Source organism: Vespa crabro, chromosome 6 (genome assembly GCF_910589235.1).
Source record: "Vespa crabro chromosome 6, iyVesCrab1.2, whole genome shotgun sequence".
Classification (NCBI taxonomy): Eukaryota; Metazoa; Arthropoda; class Insecta; order Hymenoptera; family Vespidae; genus Vespa; species Vespa crabro.
This window is the reverse complement of record NC_060960.1, coordinates 3903344-3924461: the sequence shown is the minus strand read 5'-3', so window position 1 is coordinate 3924461 and position 21118 is coordinate 3903344. Positions and strand designations below refer to the sequence as shown.

General features: G+C 30.1%; 2 protein-coding genes across 9 annotated transcripts in view; one reads left to right on the top strand and one right to left on the bottom strand.

Annotated features, from left to right (window-relative positions):
- The window catches only part of LOC124425180 (allatostatin-A receptor-like), a 46995-nt gene that overhangs the window by 5141 nt on the left and 20736 nt on the right, over nt 1-21118 (top strand). The window contains exons 2-6 of one of the 7 annotated variants that reach the window (XM_046965154.1): nt 2369-3036; nt 8352-8481; nt 9407-9673; nt 10116-10361; nt 10777-10912. In XM_046965154.1, the coding sequence (XP_046821110.1) occupies nt 2597-3036; nt 8352-8481; nt 9407-9673; nt 10116-10361 (1083 nt within the window). In that variant the 5' untranslated portion in view covers nt 2369-2596 and the 3' untranslated portion in view covers nt 10777-10912. Of the gene's footprint in view, nt 1-2368; nt 3037-8351; nt 8482-9406; nt 9674-10115; nt 10362-10480; nt 10547-10776; nt 10913-21118 lie in introns of those variants that run through there. The other 6 variants (XM_046965156.1, XM_046965160.1, XM_046965159.1 and 3 more) reach the window with 6 other exon arrangements.
- Nucleotides 9696-21118, bottom strand: part of LOC124425182 (B9 domain-containing protein 1) — a 102804-nt gene continuing 91381 nt past the window's right edge. The window contains exon 5 of one of the 2 annotated variants that reach the window (XM_046965176.1): nt 9696-9714. In XM_046965176.1, the coding sequence (XP_046821132.1) occupies nt 9713-9714 (2 nt within the window). In that variant the 3' untranslated portion in view covers nt 9696-9712. Of the gene's footprint in view, nt 9715-10976; nt 11030-21118 lie in introns of those variants that run through there. The other variant, XM_046965172.1, reaches the window with a different exon arrangement.

Here is a 21118-nt window from a genome sequence, read left to right as displayed (position 1 = left end):
AATGAATAGAGATAGAGAGAAACAGGGAGAGACAGAGAAAGAAAGAGAGAGAGAGAGAAAGAGAGAGAGAGAGAGAGAGAGAGAGAGAGCGAGAGCGAGAGAGAAAGTACATAGATATATAAAACCTACACATATAAGAGAGAAACGTTGTAGAAGTGTCAAAAGAGGAAAACGAAAGAATCGACGTATCGTACTCATTTATTTTGATAATAAAATATTTTACCTGGGAATATTCAATTCTCTTTTATCATTCATTTCTTTGATAAAATTTCAATTTGATCATCTGTCATCACTGATTTTCGCAATTTCTATTTACCGTGAAATTTATTAATAACGCGTTTAACGTTTAATGTGTAAGTGGATCTCTTTCAAAAAGAGATTATATCTTTGCGAATATTATAATTCATTATTTTCTACTGGTGTTTGTGTGTATAATTCTTTTTTCATTTCTCTTATGTGTTAAAGTTAATATGATATATAAAAGAAAATCAACTGTTGTTCCTATTATCGCACGTTCATCGTGATGTAAGATATATGCTCGTTATTACGTTTGGAGCTATTTGCCATAATTCTTTTCTTTTTTTTACCTACGTATCGATCTTTTATCTCGTTCGTTCTTTTTATTCTTACGTGTTATTAATCTTTTCTAAGATAAGATAATCGATTTTATAGGAAAGAAACATTAGGAACAAAAAAACAAAAAAAGAAAGGAAAAAATCATAGTAAATTACGTCGATGTTGTTCCAGTTCATTAACTTACTTTTTTCTTTATTATCTTGAAATATGATCTTTTATACATATTTTCTGTTTTCTTTTTTTTTCATCACTTTCATAAATTTCATTGTTGCTTTATGTATAATTACTTAATAAGAAATATTATTAAACAAATTTTATGAATGTTTTAATTTCTAATTAAACGTATGCGTTAACAGTAAGAGCATTTACGAATTACAAACAAAGAGAACTATGAGATTTTGGTCATTATTTCAACAAGACTTACCCCACTAAAATCATTCTCTCATGATCGATTTAATAGTAGTGAATCACACAAAGCTAGTTGAAATGCATAAATGACACGTTTATGGGCGGTTGCAGGTGAATGAAACTATTTATCGCGGTATTATGCTCGAATGGCCGATGCTTCTGGTTAATTTGATCTGTCGACTGGCTACGTAAAATCAAACATGCTCAATCAAATCCTACAGTTTCCATCCATTTTCTATTGTTATTTGTTCGTGATTCGTTCGTTTCAGTGCTCAGCTACCATTTAAAGCTGCTGAGAAATTTAGTATGATCTCGTTTTCATATTTGTTCGATTACATTTCCGATCTTTGAAACTTACAATATAAAATATTAAAAACGAATATATTGTTAAAAAAGCGTATATATTTTTTAACTTTTTAATTAACATGAATCGAATAAGTTAATTCTTCAGACTTAAGAATCATTAGATTTTTTTACAATTGGTTTTAATAAAAAAAGAAAAAAGATATAGACAAAAGATAATTATAAATGAATAATAAAAGTATCTAGAAAAAAAAAATAGAAATATCAAAAGGAACATTTTATATCCATCTTGAAAGCCTATGTATATGTATTTACGTTCCGCGAAATTGTATTATAAATATCATATGCGATCGGTCCAAATTGATATCGAATAGTCATCTTTATGGAATATATCCATCATTTATAATCATCAAAGATTTATTTCGTAAAATATTTTCTTATCGAAAAGATTGTCCTCTCTCGATATCGATCGTTATAATCATTTTCCATGGAAACAGAATCCCTTGCTTCTTCTTGATCGTAAGAAGTGCGAAATGAAGAAATTCAATGACAGCCTCTTCCCCACTGTACACGTTCTTCTTTCAAGATGCGAGGACCCTTATGAATATTTTTAATGAAGTCCGTTGGCGTAATTTCTAATTCCAATAATATTCGTGTCTCGACGAGATCGATCGATGAAATCATCTTACTATGTAGTTAAAAATTGCGTAGTAAACGTTAACGTTATACATTGAAAGATTTTGCTTATTTTGAATAATACAAATGTAGGACATTTAAAAATATAGGAAATAGAGGACATTAAAAAACTAAAACTTGAATATCCTAAATTTATATTAAAATGAAACAATAAAAATATGACGATAATTAAATAAATAAAGGATTGATTCAATATTTAAAATAGTTTTCGCAAACGAGGAAGAAATATTTATAAAAATATTTGATCTCATTATGCATGAAAAATCATAACTAATTAATTGTATTAGAAAATTTTTATATTAATAATTATTTGTTGTTTTGAGAGAAGATAAAAATTATTACTTTGAGCTTTTTAATAAATTAAACGTATTCATGTATTTTTTAGATTATCTACCATCGCAAGCTGAAAGGAGAAAAAACACTAGCCTGGGATGAGAGTCACGCAAACCACGTGAACAGTCGAGAAAAATCGAATGAAAATCGTATAGCTCATTTAAATCAAATAATTTCGAGTATCCTCATTTATCGATCTTCCTTCTACTTTTCTTCCTCCTTTTGCTTCTCTTTCTTTTCCTCCTTTTCTTCCCTCACGAAGAAAAAGTTTGCAATCAAGATGGAGACTACCTGGGACATTGGGATCTTAAATTTTACGAAAGAATTAAATCTAAGCTTTTGCAATGGCACATATATTGAAAATTGCAAAGAATTTGAACTTGATGAAATTGGCTATGATCGTGATCTTATAGAGAAGATCGTCCGTGTGATAGTGCCGGTTTTTTTTGGGATGATTGGTATACTCGGTTTGATTGGAAATACTCTCGTGGTCATTGTTGTAGCTGCAAATCCAGGCATGAGATCAACTACTAATATTCTCATCATTAATCTCGCAGTGGCCGATCTTCTTTTCGTCATATTTTGCATACCGTTCACAGCGACTGATTTTGTCTTACCTTTCTGGCCATTTGGTAATATCTGGTGTAAGATCGTTCAATATCTTATCATCGTCACTGCCTATGCTAGCGTCTACACGTTGGTCCTTATGAGTCTCGACAGGTAAGACCAGTTTTTATTTTACTTTCACTTTTCATTTTCTTTTTTCTGTAATTTTGATATTACCAGTACTGTTTTGCTTGCGAATTTATTAATATGTTTCTTAAGTATCGAAAATGTTTTAGCATGAGATAATTAGATAAACAGAGGTTTGACTGTTCTATTTATAAATATAATACATGTAATATATATTTAAAATAAACTAATATTTAAATGAGAACACAGTATATATATATATATATATATATATATATATATATATATATATAAATATATAGATGTATTTTTTATATTTATATTAATTCTGTTCTCGAGCGAAACAGCACATGTATAAAAGATATATTATATGACAAATTTATAGATTATTAAATATATCAAGTATAATTACAGTTTCATGACAAACTATTGTAAAAGTTCTTAAAATGCAAACAAAGTGAAACGAAGAAGTTCACGTACTCGCTGTATTTGCTAGGTTGATCCAATTTTTTGTGTTCCTGTTCTTTTTTCTTTCAGTCTATATGACGAAGCTTTTTCTCACGTAAAAGATGTAAATATATACCAAAAATGCTTTCCTGAGTGGTGAACTTTTGACAGGCGTCGTGCATAAATTTTAGATACCGGGGTCACATATTCCATTTGGCAAGACACACAAACATCTGACTTCTCTTCGTTTCATATTCCATACCATTGCGGCATGATTCTCAGTGCGACAAAATGAACGTCGACTTCCGATGGACCTTCTTAAAATTCATTCGCCTCGTATTTGCCGTAGAAAGGAAAACTACGAAAGAGAGAGAGAGAGAAAGAGAGAGAGAGAGAGAGAGAGAGAGAGGGAGAGAGAGTGAGAGAGAGAGAGAGCGAGAGATAAAGAAAGAGAGAGAGAGAGAGAGAGAGAGAGAGAAAGAGAGAGCGAGAGATAAAGAAAGAGAGAGAGAGAGAGAGAGAGAGAGAGACATACAGACAGACATACAGACAAAGAGAAAGAAAGAAGGTGGAGAGAGATAAAACCACATCGTGGTTTTTTCTTCTTCGGCTTATCCTTTCGCTTGCGAACGATAAAATCGTGTCGTCGCGTTGCTAATGTAGCCCTTCGTGCGGAAAATACTCGTCGATTTCTTTAAAGGAGATGTACGGGTATTAAAAAAAGTTCCAACTGATACATCAGACTCGTTAGAAACATGTGGAATGTTCATCAGATATAAAAAAATAAAAAAAAAAGAATAACAAATTTTACATATCCAATATGTTAAAACGTATTAAACAATTAATATAAAACTCTACTTTTAAACATAACAGGTTTAAAATAATGAAAATGAATATAATTTTGAACGAGTCATATGTCAGAAAAAGTAAAGATATTTTTTTTAGTAAATTACATTATATGCGACTCACAAAGAATTTCATGTTTTTTTTGCCCAATGATTTAGATAATGGAAAATTCTGTTTTTTCTTAGTCTGTAGTCTTTATGGTGACAGTTTCAAGCCTATGGCGTTAGTTTAGTTGCGTGTGACACACTTCTTTAAAATATTGTTGTTTATTTCGTTATTAGGATTACAACTCTATTTAATTAAATTTGATCCTTTTCGTATTCTGTATTTTGAAGAAATGAATACATCTCGATATGTTTATGTATTTTACTATGTTTTGACAAAAAAATTTGTTTTACACGATACCACTTCGTAATTTGCACAATATTAATCCAACAATTATATATATATATATATATATATATATATGTTAAGTATAATAAATGTAAATAATTAAATTTTTTTCCACTTATAAGAAATTATCAAAAAGTCATATTGTTAAGTATTTTTTTTACATTAAAATTATTTTTCATATCGCATATAATGTTTTAAAATTATATTAACATCAGATAATTACATTTATTCCTTTGTGCTTTTTTGATATCTAAAAGCATCGGAACATACATCGACGACGATTTTATATGTTGTTGTAAAATAAATACGAAAAGAATAATACTAGATGCAATAGAAAGAGAAAACCGAAGGAACGTCAAGATTTCGGTTATATAATATATTACACTGATAATAGATCTTATGTTAGACGAACTTTCATCCAATAATCGAGTTAGAGTACAAGAAAAAAGAAGATATTTTCCTTGTGTTATCAATAGAAATGCTGAGGTGTTGTCGTGACATCGGTTCTCATAGGACACATCAGACTCTTGTATATTCGCGTGAAAAATAGCGAGAAAGGATATTTCATTGGAAAAGGGAAAAACGAAGTGCGTTCTACTTCTTACTTTATACAAGAAAATGTAGCTCGGAAACATTTTTGTGCCGTGCTCTCGTTACAAGCCTTTCCTCATTCTCTCTCTCTCTTTCTCTCTCCCCCCCCTCTCTCTCTGTTTTATCCATTTTTTTTCTTTCTTCTTCTATTTTTCTTTCTCTATAAAGTTTACACGTATCGTTATACATGGAATCGATATGTCATAAAGAGTTTAAGGGATAAAGCATAAGTCATTGAAAAAAATAAATATAATTACGTATAGATTGTTTATATGTATTTATGTATATATAAATATATATATATATATATGACTTTCGTTCTTTACTACTTTCATTATATACAGCTTTCATTCGTAACATCTAACATAAGATTGAAAAGTCGTTGTGGAATATTCGTTCAAGAATTCCTTTATCGATTTGTATCGCGATACATTCAATTCCCCTTTTCTTTCGACTGACGAAACGATCAATCATTTCTTTAATCAACGAAAGCATTAAAGCATCGGGATGAAAACTGTTGGCTCTGAGCGAGGAAAGATTCTTTTTTTGCTACTACATGTGCACATTGTATATACATACATATATAAATCGTTCGTCGGTGAAAAAGAAAATAAAAATTGGAAATGAAAAACCTACTGTGAAAGAAAAACAATCGTGAAACGAAAGAAAGTTTTTTTCAATTTTTGATTAAAATTTCTATATCTATCGTCATATAGTGCAAGTCGGTGTATCAATATGTAAAAAAATAAGCAAAGAGATAAAATTACACATTTGATTCGATTCGTTAAATACAAATAATTCTGTAAATAAGAAGATGATGTCAATAAAAAAGCTTCTACGATATTACACCGTATTAGATACTAAAGGAGATGAAAATAATAATCTGCGATGTTACTTTTGTTACTTACAGTATTTCATCGTGAAAAATAATATTTTTTCTTCTAGTTATTACTATTTTTTGTTTCTTTTCTTTCAATTGATTATTACATTTTTACTGATAATATATTGATTCAGCCAATAAGTAATTTCGGAATTTTCAGTAGTTACGTCTAAATAAATAACATTATTATTTTTTACTGAAAATTTCATATAATCTATTAATTGAAAAGATAATAGAATGCAAATTCAGATTCGCAGTTAATTTATTTAATTTGTATCTTTTCTGTACACATTTTCTTACGATAATTTTGGCTGACTAGTCGAAACCTTTTCACTTCTTTTTCTTTTCTTTCTGGTATACTAATTTGTAAAAAACGAAAGGATTATATTTATCGTTTATTTATTTAACTTTCTTTCTATTTTCGAGCAAACTATTCTCTATAATTAAAACTCATCATACATGAATCGCATTTTACATTTATTAGAATTCATCTTAAATGGAACTATTTAAGTTCTATTTGTATTTTATCTATGAAACTAGAGTTTGAATATAAAAGATAATATTCTTCTGTAGTATTCATATGATTATAATAAAAGCCGATAGGACGAGAAAAATTCCTCTTCCAGTATACATATGTAAATATTGTAACCATATTTCGATTACATAGGTGTGTATGACAAATACGATTATATTCGTGACACACCCATTTTCTCATACATAGCGACCTATTAATCATCCGTTCATGCACATTCATCGATCTAATTGTGAGTTCAGAAGGTCGATGCAAGCACTCACACTATACTTTTTCGATAGATCGTGATCGAAACTTATCTATTTGAGAAAATTCAGTGACAGTAAATGACGTACAACGAGAAGTTACGAGTCCAAATTGGATCTATTGCCGAAATAATCATCGATAGACAAGGACATCCGTCATATATATATATATATATATATATATATATATATATATATATATATATAATATAAATAATTGTCATTGTGTTAGAATCGTAACGACGTATTACATATAGTCCAATCTACCATCCTCATATCTTCTAATTTAACGATATTCTGTCTTATCATCAGCTATTAAGCACAGAAGAGTCACCCAGCTCACTGAAAAATGTCCTGTCTCCGCTCATTCGTGTTATCATTATGAGTTGGGGAAACCGTTCGCAACCCCAGTTTGACGACCAGATTTAACCTAGATGAAATCATATAGCCTGGTATAGGAATAGTATTTGAGCTCGCTTAATAAAAGCGCCCTCCTTCGAACTCTTACATGTGATGAATTAACCGAACCGTTATGGCATATCTTTCTGACGCAATTTATCCGAACATACAACTTAGTACACGAAGGTGCCACGAAGAAGATCGACTCGTCACGCTTGTCTTTCTTAACAAATCCGGTATCCGTACGATCTTATCGAATCGGTGAATGATTTTGAGAAGCGCGCGGGAATTTCCAATAATATTTATATTACAACATCTGCATAGTTATTAGAAAATCTGATTTTTTAATGATAATGGGAACGTAAGCAAGAAAATCTCAAGATAATATTCATAATGATCTATGATGATAAAATTATCAGTATTATGAATATCGTTAGATATCGATAGTAGTTACTGTTTCTTTTATAATCAATTATTCACATGTTGAAAAATAAATTTAGTGAGAATTTAAATTATAGAATACATGTTGCGATCATTTATTTTTATGAAATATGCATATATTTCTTTATCCTTACTAAGTATCCATCCAGAGTTTTTTTATATGGTCTTTTATTTGATGATTTAAAGACTTGAAGCTTATTTTTATCAATAAATTACATTCTATCAATGTAATCGTATGTATTAGTAAAGAGTCAGGTAAGGTCACCAAATCAAGACTTTATGGCGTAAATTCTTATATTTTAAGATTTATATTACTAAAACCCTTTGAAAAAATATGGGTTATAATATATTATCTATATATATTTCAAAATTGTACTTGAAGTGATTCCTACTCATATGACTCCTATTATAGAATAATCGGACATCGACTACTGCCAAAGTTAGGAAAGTTTCTCTAATTTCGCCTATTACTATCTCTCTATATCTGTTCCTTAATATTCTCTCTCTCTCTCTCTCTCTTTCTCTCCCCCTCTCTCTCTCTCTCTCTTTCTCTCTCCTTTGCTCTCAGGTATTTGGCGGTGGTTCATCCGATAACATCGATGTCTTGGAGAACAGAGAACCATGCGATTTTAGCGATTTGCATCGCATGGGCATTTATATTTGCTTTATCTACACCAGCTCTCGTTATTCATGGCGAGGTAAGTCAGTCAAAATTTATTAGAGATTTTCGATAATTGATTTCAAAAGGAAAGGAAGAGAACACATGAAAAGATCCTTCTTTTTTTTTTTATATCGTAAGTATAGCTATTTCTTTGGATAACTTGTAATTCATTTAAAAATCGATCGATTGAACTTGAAAAATATATATTATATTTTCTCATGGAATTTCTCATATTATTTTTTTTATATCAATTTTTATCTTAAAATGTTGATTAAAAATCAAAGCGTAGATGTTTCAACCTATTTATTCATGTAAAAATGTTTGATATTATGATGCTGTTATTGTTTATATATATCCATATGTCTGAAATACGCTTTGTTGAGATTACGGTTTATAAAGTCGTGAATATAAAAGCGTGAACAAATGTAATTTATTCGTTAGACATTCTGTTTTAATAATAATTCATATTTTACGTTTATTATACAGATCGATTTTCGAAAGTAATAAATTTACTTTGAATTTTGTCGTACAATTGTAGATGATTAGTTGTATTTTGTATACCTGTTGATTTATTATACATTTGGTATTCTGAGTTCGGTAGTTAGAATGCATTTGTCTAGAATTTCATCTGGATTAATTATACAAACAGACATACATACACATACACATACACATACACATATAGATCATTCACAATAATAATGACAACACTAATTAATATAATAATAATTATAATTATGATGATAGAACGGGGAATAAATAGAACGTAACAGCGTACAGAATCTGTAGACATTGTAATATATATATGATTTTAAATATATGTACAAATGAATATATGTGATGAAACATTTAATTTAATGATTTATTAAAATTTATTATAAAATTCGAACTTTCGATATCTCTTATCTTTCCTAATTTATAGTCTTTTTTCTTTCATAAGAGTTGTTCCCTTATGTATGTAGATTCACTTTACGTTTCAGGACTTGGACGATTCGTCGACGGCTTGTCGGATCCTACCGCAATATGATTGGTCCTTTTTCCAGGTATCCTTCTTCCTAACGAGTTACTTGCTGCCATTGACGTTGATATGCGTCTTTTATGTCTGTATGCTTGTCAGACTATGGCGTGGTGCTCGTGTGAGTGCCGAGAGTCGACGAGGAAGAAGAAGAGTGACTCGTTTGGTTCTCGTCGTTGTAGGCGTTTTCGCTATATGTTGGTGTCCGATCCAGGTGAGTTAACTATTTTCTCTCTCTTCAAGACTTAAATATTTCTACAAAATAAACTAGGTAAAAGATGAGGTCAATGATGATTTTATCGATCAATATGATAAATTTAATTATTTAACTGAAACAATCATAGTAATTCCTGATTAACCAATCCTTTATAATGAATCAATAAACGAAAAAAAGTTATATCCATATGTATATATCTATATGTATATATTTGTATGTATATATACAGAGAGCGCATTTAATCAATAGGTTAATACACATATATACGTACATTTAACCAATTAAAATAAGTAATACTATACTTTTCGAGTAGATAGATATCGTTTGTAGACCCATTATCGTAATCATTTAATCTCAGAAAATTGTACCGATCAATGTGTAGGTACTTAAAAAAAAAGTAATTAAAAATAGTCATGCAAATATCTATTTATTTTTACAGGTGATATTAGTTACGAAGTCTTTAGAGGCGTATCCTTTAAAATCGGCGACGATTATGGTCCAGATAGCGAGTCACATTCTGGCATATACCAATAGCTGCGTCAACCCTATCCTTTACGCTTTTCTCAGCGATAATTTCCGAAAGGCCTTTCGGAAAATCATCTATTGCAGGCCACGACAAGATCCACAAAGATCGGGTCCATCTACAAAAACTACAAGAGCCGCTAGCACCGGTGACATCCTATGAGTAAGTCAATAAATTGATAAACTTTTTCCTTAGAAAATTGAAAATTAATTCGACATTTAATAAATATTTAATTCTTTAAGTTTCATCAAATATTTTCATAATATATTTTGTCTTTTTAGAAAGAGAATTAAAAAAGATCGGAGAATTAAAAAAGACGAGAATAAAATGCTCGTTCATATCTAAAAATATTACAAATTCTTTTTATAAAATAACGTCTGGGAAAAATTTAATTACCTCTTAATATAAAATAAAGCGATAAAAACGAATAGTTTTATCACGTTGGTAGGGAATCTTTATTTCGTACAATTTGAGAATTTTTTTTTCTTCTCTAAGAAATACGTTTTCTTCTTTTTTCCACTCATTTCTCTCTCTCTCTCTCTCTCTGTCTCTCTCTTTTCTTCTTTCGTATTCGTAGGTGTAGTCGAGTACTCGACTCAAGTTCGAAACGTGAGCCTATCCAAAGAAGAGCATATAAGAGCGAGAAAGACGGAACATTTTAGAGGGTAGCGTACTAGTAGAGAATGTCTAGGTTGCAGCAGCCTGTTCTAAATTACGCTTCTCGTTTCGCCGCGAGTGCAATTTCCTGCATTTTCCGTGCCATCGAGCCAGCGGGAATCAGCCGGTATCTTTTTCCCGTACGGAAGACCGAGTACCAAACGAATCTAGAACTGTCACGAGAGCGATTCTTAACTTCGACCTTTCTTTTTACAATTTTACCATCGATTTTCATTCAAATCTTGAAGCGATAAGAAGAAATTGAAATATAGGTTTTCATTTAAAAGGAATTTTCTTTTTCAAAATTAGATATGGGCAATTTTAACGTTTAGAAATAAAGAAAATTACATTTTTACAATCCTTTTGCATGATTTTATCGATCTATTCTCTATTTATCATCGTATCGTTATTTATTCGATATATCTTTAGAAAAAAAGATAGACATTTGTTAGAATACAATAGCATCCATATCGGATCTTATACATTAAAATATTATGTCATTACAATTTGTTAGTCATTCTATCGTTATTACTGTACAATTATTGATCTTAAAGGAAAAACACTTTGCTTTTGAATTTTCTTTATCATTTTTATGAATGATGTATTATTTTAGCAATATTCATGAAAAGAATATTATAATAATCATTAAATGAATATTAATGCGAAAATAATGGAAAAATTACATCATCGTTATAATTTTTTTTAATGAAATTTAATGAAAAAATAAATTGTTGCGCATGTGTTATATTGCGTATTAAACTATATTAAATATTAATATGTTATAATTTCAAGATTACATGTATAATAAAATTGATACTTCATTCATATATCGTGGTAGTAGAAGAACCGAAATAAATTCTTTTTTCTCGCTGACGTTTTCATTTATGAAGAAGAACTTATTCAGGCGTGCATATCGTCTGATCGAAGAGGAAATTGTGGGATGAAGAGAATTCACACGAGACGGGATCTTCTCGGGATTATCGATTTTCTTGGCACGCACGAACGAACGTTAATAAACGTACATATTATGCCGTAACTTCTTATTATTCTAAATTTTATAAGTTATAGTAAGTTATATCGAAAATGCACGTAAACGTAGTCAAGATATTGTAATATTATTCAAAGAAATGAAAGAATGTAAAGAATTTTTTTAAATTCGTTTAACTTGATTCTTAAAAGCAGCTCATTTTACGTGTGCACGTTTGTCCTTTTATTTCATATTTCGTTGAATAAATTGCAACCGAATAAGAATAATATTTGTTATATAAAGTGCCATAGAATTTAATTTAGGAAAAATACAGAACATAAAAGTAATCAATATCAAATGTACGAACGAAAATGTTTACAGAATTGTTGATCATTGTTTTAAATATAAATCGAGTAAAGTAATTAAAAACAAGCGTCGTAAGATTTTATTACATTCTTTTATTTAGAACGTAATATTTAATTACATTCGCAGGATATATAATATTTACGCGAGTTCGATTTCCATTTTCTAATTTCTTTCTTTTAATGGAATTTAATATTACGGATTATTTATTTATAATAATTTAAAGTTGAAATGATGAAGATAAAATATCACTTAAGGATATGAATTATTTTTAAAGATTTATTTCTTTTTATTTTAAATAAAATGTCGTTTGAATTTATAGATTTTAGTAGTAGATCATAATGCATTCATCATTTTTGAAATGAATATAAAATACGTTCTTTATGAAGTAAAGTAAAAAAGAAACATTCGTTTACTTACACTTAGATGAGTCACTTAAAATTTGTAAACTTAAATATCTTAATTTGTTTAGGAAAAAATTCTAAAAAAGAACGTTCGATTTAAGAAATGCTGATATAGCGAAATTGATAAATAATAAAGTTTAATTTAGAAAAATATCGATGATTATAATATTTCTCAACATATATTATTATCAAAAGGCAAAAGTTTTAACCTCCATTATATATCTTTTAATCAAATATATTTTTCTTGAGAAATGTTTTTTTTTTTATTATCGAAAATAACCAAGATATTGAATCTTTCAGTTGTAGATGACTCGAATATCCAAACACTTTTTATTATACTATAGTAAAAAATTTCAGATTTATGTATTCACCAAAGTGTATATAAAAAGGTAATATAAAAAGACCATGACATCCAAAGATACTTCGACTAACTCGGTTATAGTTCGTAGCGATGTACCAAGTTTCGATTCTCTGTGATGTAATATCAAACTAGACAGAAAGAAAGAAGGGAACAGTAAACGAACGAAGAAAAACTTTCAGTGATTTACGAGGAGCGGAAAGGGGGAAACTGTGAAATAAGGGGTAAGCTCCTGTCGTAAAGCTTTTATTTTAGAAAGAGAGAACGAAAGTGAAAAGAAAAAAGGATGTATGAGAGAGAGAGAGAGAGAGAGAGAGATAGAGAGAGAGAGGGAGAGGGAGAGAGAGAGGGAGAGAAAGGGAGAGGGAAAATCGTAAGTGAGTCGTTGACGCGTTGAAAGATATGCTAAAGAAATAATGTCGGAGACAAATGGACGTGATGGCTCGAAAACGACGATGTTATATACTTACGTTTGTCTGTTTTACATTCACCGGTTCTCCTGTGTGATCGACGTTAATCTGTCTGAGTTTGCAGGTCGAGAACTATAATATCAACGTAAAGGTTATTTCATCCTAGTGCAATAAATAAACTCTAACGACACTTTTTTGTAAGATCAAGCTAACATTCGTACGATTTTACACCCTCTAATGTTGCCCTTCCTTTGTCTGTCTTTCCTCGTTTACTTCCTTTTTTTTTTTCATATAAGCGTTTCTTCTTCATTTTGTTATCATCGAAATTCTATGTAAAAATGTATGAAACATGGACTTCATAAAAAATTAGATCTGTTTGTTAATCCGATAAAAAAATGTTGAACGTAATTTAACGTGATATCAATCAAACTATTTAAATAAACTATCTCGTAATTTTTCTTCGTTTGTTCGTGTGTTACTTCTTATTCTTTCATTTTTTTTTTTTATTCTTTTTTCTTATAAATGTATACTCATATACATGAAGGACGAATCTCGGTATTTTATCTAACGTTCAATTGAATCCATGGACGATTATAGAAGATTTATATTCTTTCTGTCTCCGCATGAGCTCTCTTACAAATTGCCATGAATATTAGATATACGACGCGTAATAACGCATGCTTTAGCAAAGAAGAAGAAGTTGCAAAGCGTTTCTGAGAAATTTACATTACTTTACCTCACTGAATCCGTTCTTGTGGTACAGTTGGAAAGAAGCTATCAGGATCTACATTTCTCCAACTTTATCGGAAATAGCCAGGCAGGTTCTTAGTAACTATTTGCTCTTTCAGAAGGAGGAAATACGGAATCTCTAGAAAATCATCTAAAAAACCCGTTTTATCGAATATAAAATGAAATTTCAGAGAAATTGAAAAAACCTTAATCTTGGTTTTGCACGGATCATGATAAAAACATTTACGTGAACAATCGAGAAACTTTATTACAATCGTGAAATAAGTATGAAACTTGGTTAAACTTGTTCAGAGATATTGTTTCGTTATTTTTATACAAAAGTAAAACTGTAACAGCATGGTACATATCATTCGTCATCTTGGCACAATGAGAATTATTTTGTGTCCTCCACTTTTTTTCTTTCCCATTTTCATATAGACGCCGTATTTTCTACTATTCTTTTCTCATTCTTTTCTGTTTTTTTCTCCCTTTTTAACTTTCTCATTCTTCTACCTAAGAAAACTACAATTTTTATCGAGCAAGTCTAGATAATAATAGAACAAGTCACATCGTTAACCTATATCGTACGTACGTACGTAATTTTTTTTTATTTTGATAGGCATTGAAGAGGGAGAAAGAGAAATCAAATAGTTCCAAACGGTTTTGTAAGGTACTTCTAAGTCAGACTTAGGAAAAAGACTGAGAGAGGAAAGATATATAGAGGAAAAGAAAAAACGACGTTTGAAAAGAAAACAAAAGCGCCGCTAAGCTCGAAGGAATCACGAAAATGTTAAGTTTCCCTTAAAGATGTCCTTGTATAAATAGTACCTCTTTCTCTTCCTTTCTCTCTCTCTCTCTCTCTCTCTCTTTCTTTCTTTATCATTGTGACATTCGAACAGAGTTCGTTTATCTTCACAGACGTCACCAATATGGCCAACCATTCGTATTCGTTTCTGAAGTGAGATTTTTTTCGGCTACTCCGACGTCTTTTCTTTCGTTGCCAGGAATCTACTTCAAGTGATGCCGTTTTTCTTGATCATTCGCTCGATCTTATTTACGAGCTACCAAGACCAATTCACTTGGGATTAATTTATGATATTATCAAAAAAGAGACGGTTCAAAGGTTATAAAAAGTTCAAAAAACGTTCGAGCACGATTTTTTCTATCTCTTCCTTTTGTTTTTTTTTATTTAAAATACAATAGATTATAATTTTTTTTTGTTATTCGAATAAAAACTGATAAATTTTCTCGAGGTTCATTGGGAATAATTGAAACACTGTTTGCATTTAAAAAAAAAGTAAGGTAGAATATTAAGATCATGATTAGTCGAAACGAGAATTGAGGAAAAGACACATTGATAATGTATTTTGTTTTTTATTAAAGAAAAGTTAAACTCCTCATTTTGTTATGTCACAAATAAGATCATCTCGTGAATCTTGTTAATAAAAGAACTAAGCAGTTAATGAAATGACCAAGGGATGATTTCGTCGAACGAAAAGTTGCATGATTATTTTACAAATTTTACGTTTCATGTTATTTATTCAATTGCAATGATGTCAAATTTGTTGGAAAATGTGAAAATTAAAATTACAAATTTTATTAAAATATATATTTCATTAAAACTATTGATTACCAAAACGATTAATAATAATTCTAAAGAAATACAGCTTTCGTATGTAGATTATTATTTTTAATGCTGACGTGTGTTAAATGCTTTATTTAATTAATTTTTTGAATCTTGCAATTTGAAACGTTTCAATTTGAATTTGATCAATTAAATCAGCCACAACTAGTTTATTGACTGATGGAAATAGAATTCTTAGGGAATTTGAAATTATTTCTTTTGGTTCTTGTATTTTTGATCTTTGTAAAATCAACTTATAAAATAAATGAAAGTATTCGATCAAATGTTCGATAATATAATTTCTCTCTCTCTCTCTCTCTCTCTCTCTCTCTCTCTCTCTCTCGTATATACAATTATATTTTTAATATTAAATAATTGAACGATAAGTGTCAGCATTATAAATATTATAAATATTACATTTTATATCAATCCGCAAAAATGAAATCATTAATATTGCAAGATCTATTTCGAATTCTTACTATTAGTAATTATAAGGATTATAGAGGAACAACGAGGCAAGAGTAAAGTAGACAGGAGAATTATGAGGCTAGCAGAACCTACAATATGGGCAACTTCCTTGCGACGGTCCAACACTTGCATTGGAATATATTAGTTCGATTTAATCGTAGAGCTCAGCTCACTTCTATCCTTGTTCCTCACCGCTTTAATATATTCGTAGAATATAGTAATAGAATATCCTACGCGAGGATACCGCGAGGATACCGCGAGAAACCGTCAGCAGGAGGTTAAAATCAAACCAATGTATTCTAATACGAATGTGTTTATAACGAAGCTATTGTAGACTCTGCTAGTTTCACAATCCTCCTCTCTATTCTTCCTTCTCCTCGTTGCTACACTGTAATCCTGTATTTAGACATTTGGTAACGTTGATTTAAATGCTGCGTTAAATTCTCATGGAAAACAATAAGGAATAAGTAAGTACTATCACCTCCTTAAACGATACCGTTTAACGACGGGAAATTTATGGTAAGAGTCCGATTTCCTTCTTTTCACAAGAAACTTCTCTCTGTTCTGTCTATTTAACGAGATATATTTTAAGGTTTTGCATCAAGTTACTATTAGATTCGACAGAAGAAAAAAAAGAGAGAGAGAGAGAGCAAGAGAAAGTATCTTTTTTGTCCAGAAGTAATAATCTCATATTCAATGACTTTTCTCTCCATTTTCATAATCGTTGAAATTACGAGAAAAAGAAACGAAGAGGACACTATTAGAATATGCTAGCTCTCTTCCTCTCTCTCTTCTTCTCTCTCTCTCTTTCTCTCTCTCTCTCTCTCTCTCTTTGTTTTTCTTTCTCTTTCTTTGCGTTCTCTTACCATTTTACATGCAAATAAACCTAGCTAACACGATATTCTCTATCCTCCAAAAAACTTCTTCCAATAACAATGCTAAGTTTTTTAATCTTTGGACTGCAAAAAGTGTATATATATATAATATATATGTCTTCAGAAAGTTATAAATTACTGAAAAAATTGACATACTTGGTGTCCTGTTTAGAGCCGAACATTTAAATGCTTTCGTTTAATTGAATAATGTGAAAAAGTATTATAGGACAAAATTTCATCAGACAGACAAGATTTTTAATATTTAATATGATTTGTTAATTAATTAATGACAGCTGTAATCTTAAAAATACACAATTCTGACTGAAATGCATAAACATAAGAGTTCTATATTTTTTCTATTTAAATGTCATTTTTTCAATGGTGATCATTTCAAAAGCAAACAAGATGTTACATCCATTAATTTTATTTTTTTATAAGCTTTTGTACTATAGTAACAAGAATATATCATCTACTTTAAATCAACCTTGCTGATTTTAATATCTAAGAAAAAATGATTGTAGAAAAAGAAGAGTTTATATCATTCTATTTTCGCCTCTCAAACAGTCCCACTTTTTTCTGTAAAATTTTTCATATCTATCCAATACATAGGAAATAAATATTATAAGTCTTAAAATATTGATTTTTATTTAAAACATATTGCTCTGACTTTTGAATCTTGACAACAGTTTTCCCTATAGCTGCAATAAGTATTATACATCCTCCTCGAAAACTAACAACTTTTTTTTCGAAATATTTATTTATTAAAGCATTAGGATTGAAGATATTTGGCTATATTGTTTAAAATGAAAAGACAATGTATATACGACGTTTATTTAATCAAGACCACAATATGTGGAATGCTACATAACAATCGATCAAATAATTGAATATAGAGATATATAAACAATGATTATGTTTGATATGCAATAATAAGCTAAATCTCAGTAACTATCATGCGTCAAACAATACTAATGGTTTTCTGTTGAAGCATGCTCCAACAGAATTAATTAGAAGAGTTAATTAGAAAAGGTGAGTCGTTAAAAGGATCGTAAAAACTAATGAATTGACGTTATAAATGGCAATTGAATGTTATAAATGACAGGAAACGATAGATCTACAAATTGATTCATTAAATTATTCATTGATCTTTATGCATGATAGAAATTGTTTGATGAATATCTGTTGTTAAAGAATTCCAGAGAAAATATCTTAAAATTTCTCAGGGAATATTTTAATGATTTGAATAAAAAAATTTCTGAAAGAAAATAAGGCAATTCAGAAAGGCAAATCATATATAAAAATACTGAAACCGTTAGAAATCATTAATCATGTCAAGGGTATTAAACGCTTTTTTCGCTCTTGGATCATTCAAGATAACGTTTATTCGTCGATCATATCCTTTGAGATAAACGATATCGATCTGACACTTGAACTAAGTAGAGCATTTCACGTTTCTTCTTTTTATCGTCGACGCTAGAACCGTAAAATGACGAATATTTTTCATCCATCATAGAATTAAAGAATAATATTCTGTTATTGTAATACCCTTTTCGTGAAAACTACCGAAAATTCTGATAAAGTATATTACAAGAATATCTCGCATTTCTTGCATTTGTAGCCAAAAGAAAAACTGTCTTATTGTTTGTAAATTCGAACGATAAAAGAGCAAAGGAGAAGGAGAATTTGAAATACGATTTAAATTATAAGGTTATCGTTAGATCAATGCGCTGAAAAAATTCGTAAAATTGGGTTATATTGAATACAAATTTAAAATCACTGTTCGATTTTCAATATCACATAAGAAGAGGTATAAAAAGGAAGAGTAAGAAGAAAGAGAAAAAGAAGAAGAAAAGAAACAACTACGTTTTTTTTCCATCGGCATTCCTTCTTTTGTCTTTCTTTCGTTTTTTGGAGAAAGTATTTTTCTCTCTTTTTTTTTTTTCTTTTATCGAAAATCGAAGCTCATATTTATTTTCGTATGTGACATTTGTTCTTTTTACGTTATTGATTTTATTGTTTTGTTCTTCCAGACGTGTCCTTATAAACAATAATTGTACCTATGTATGTATCCGCATGTACTTATGTATGTATGCGTGTTCATATATTCGGGAAACGAACATATATGAAGGTTGTGGAAAATGGAGCTTATAAGTGGCGCAATGAGTCAGTGAGGAAAAAAGGAAAGAAAGAAGTACACCCTTTGAAAGGGAATCGATCGATCAACAACATTCAACACGCTCTACTTTTACCCACGACATTTCTCCCTACATTAGGTCGAAGGGAGCACCGTTTGTTTCTTTCGCGATTAGATGAAAGAAGAAGAAGAGAAAGAAGATGAGAAAGAATGAAATCGTGGAAATCATTTTGATCGATTATTCTACTTGAGTTCACGGAATATGATCGGGGAAGAAGATTGTCGGCCGAAATGTGAAAGAACATAACAGCATCGTCTTTAACGAGAAGTTGCGATAAAAAAGAACAATGAGGACAGGAGAGAAGGGAAGAGGGAAAGAGAGAGAGAGAGAGAGAGAGAGAGAGAGAGAGAGAGAGAGAGAGAGAGAGAAATAGGGATATAAAAGAGGAAAGTAGTCGTGGCTGTGATAAAGAGAAGGGAAAAGAGTGAGAGAGGGGATAGCTTTTCAGAAACAGCTTTGTCGCCCTAATTACTCTCGAAAGTCGCATCCTACAATCCACGTCCTTTAAGTTCGCAAGCTTTGCACTGAATTCACTTCTCTTCTTCTTTCTTTTTCTTTTTTTTCTTCCTTCCTCTATCTCCTTCGTATGTCGTTGCACATTTTATATTGCTTCTCCTTTTCTTTTCTTCTCCCACTCTTTTGTAACTCATCCATCGCCCTTCATTACTTCCTTTATTTTTTTTCTCTCTTTCTTCTTTTTTCTTTATTCCCTCATAGCTATCACTCATAAGGCCATAACAATTACCATGTTAGATATCGACTGTGAACCACAAATTGGACGTCTCAATTCTGTCTTTTTGAATTGATCGTTTATTGAAGATGTCCTTTCTTTTCTTTTTCTTGTTTCTTTTTTCTTTCTTCAATCTCATTTATTACAGCATATGTCACGTATGTGTACATGTGCGTGCGTACAGATACATATCCTGGGATTTACATGGTTTATATGCTCAGAGAACTTGATACAGGGTCTCCCGTTTATTTAGAATAATTGGAGTTTCTTTTCAATGAGGGACTAAATCTATCGAAATAATTTTCTTGCAAATTTGTTTGATACGAAGGGAGATGTTATATGGTACTAATTTTTTTTTCATGCAAGTCGAGTTTATGGGAAAAAATTCAATTCTTTTAATTCTGTTAATTCTTTTAATCAAATTAATTTCTTTTCTTTTTTTTTTTTCTAAATAAAACCATATATTTTTCTTTTCGTAGAACGATTCAATGACGTGCCATATGAGATAGTTTATTATTGTAAAATATTATAAACTAAACATAGTTCGTGACTTTCTCAGAAATGTAAGTCTTTATCGCTGGTTGCTGGTTATAAGTCTGTATAATGTAAACAAAGGCCAAACATCTTATCTTATGTATACATAATATAACATTTGGTAACTTGAGAAGGCTTATACTCCTTAGAAACTCACAAGATATTTCAATTTTTCGAGAACACCCTGTATATAGATCATTTTTTTTCCCTTCAGTTTTTATCTGTTCTCACTCTTTTTTTCTCTACTTTTTTCTTTTCTCTCTCTCTCTCTCTCTCTCTCTCTCCCTCTCGAATAGCATTGTTTGCTGTGGGGTTTCTTCCTTCAGTAGCTCATTGGGAAATAGATCCAATTTCAAGGATTCATTAACTCGGGCAAATGGCCACTATCGACATTTTCAATTAGCGTGACTCATGAACAAAAAAAAAAGAAAAAAAATCAAAAGTGTAAATTAATATGAGTATGAAAGTACTACCTTAAATTTAAATATTAACAAAACCAAAATATCAGAGAAAAATAATAAAACAAAATCTTATTAAGCTAGAAAATATGATTTCATTATTTCATTAATATGATGAATGCCCCCATTAAATAAAAAAGAAGAAAA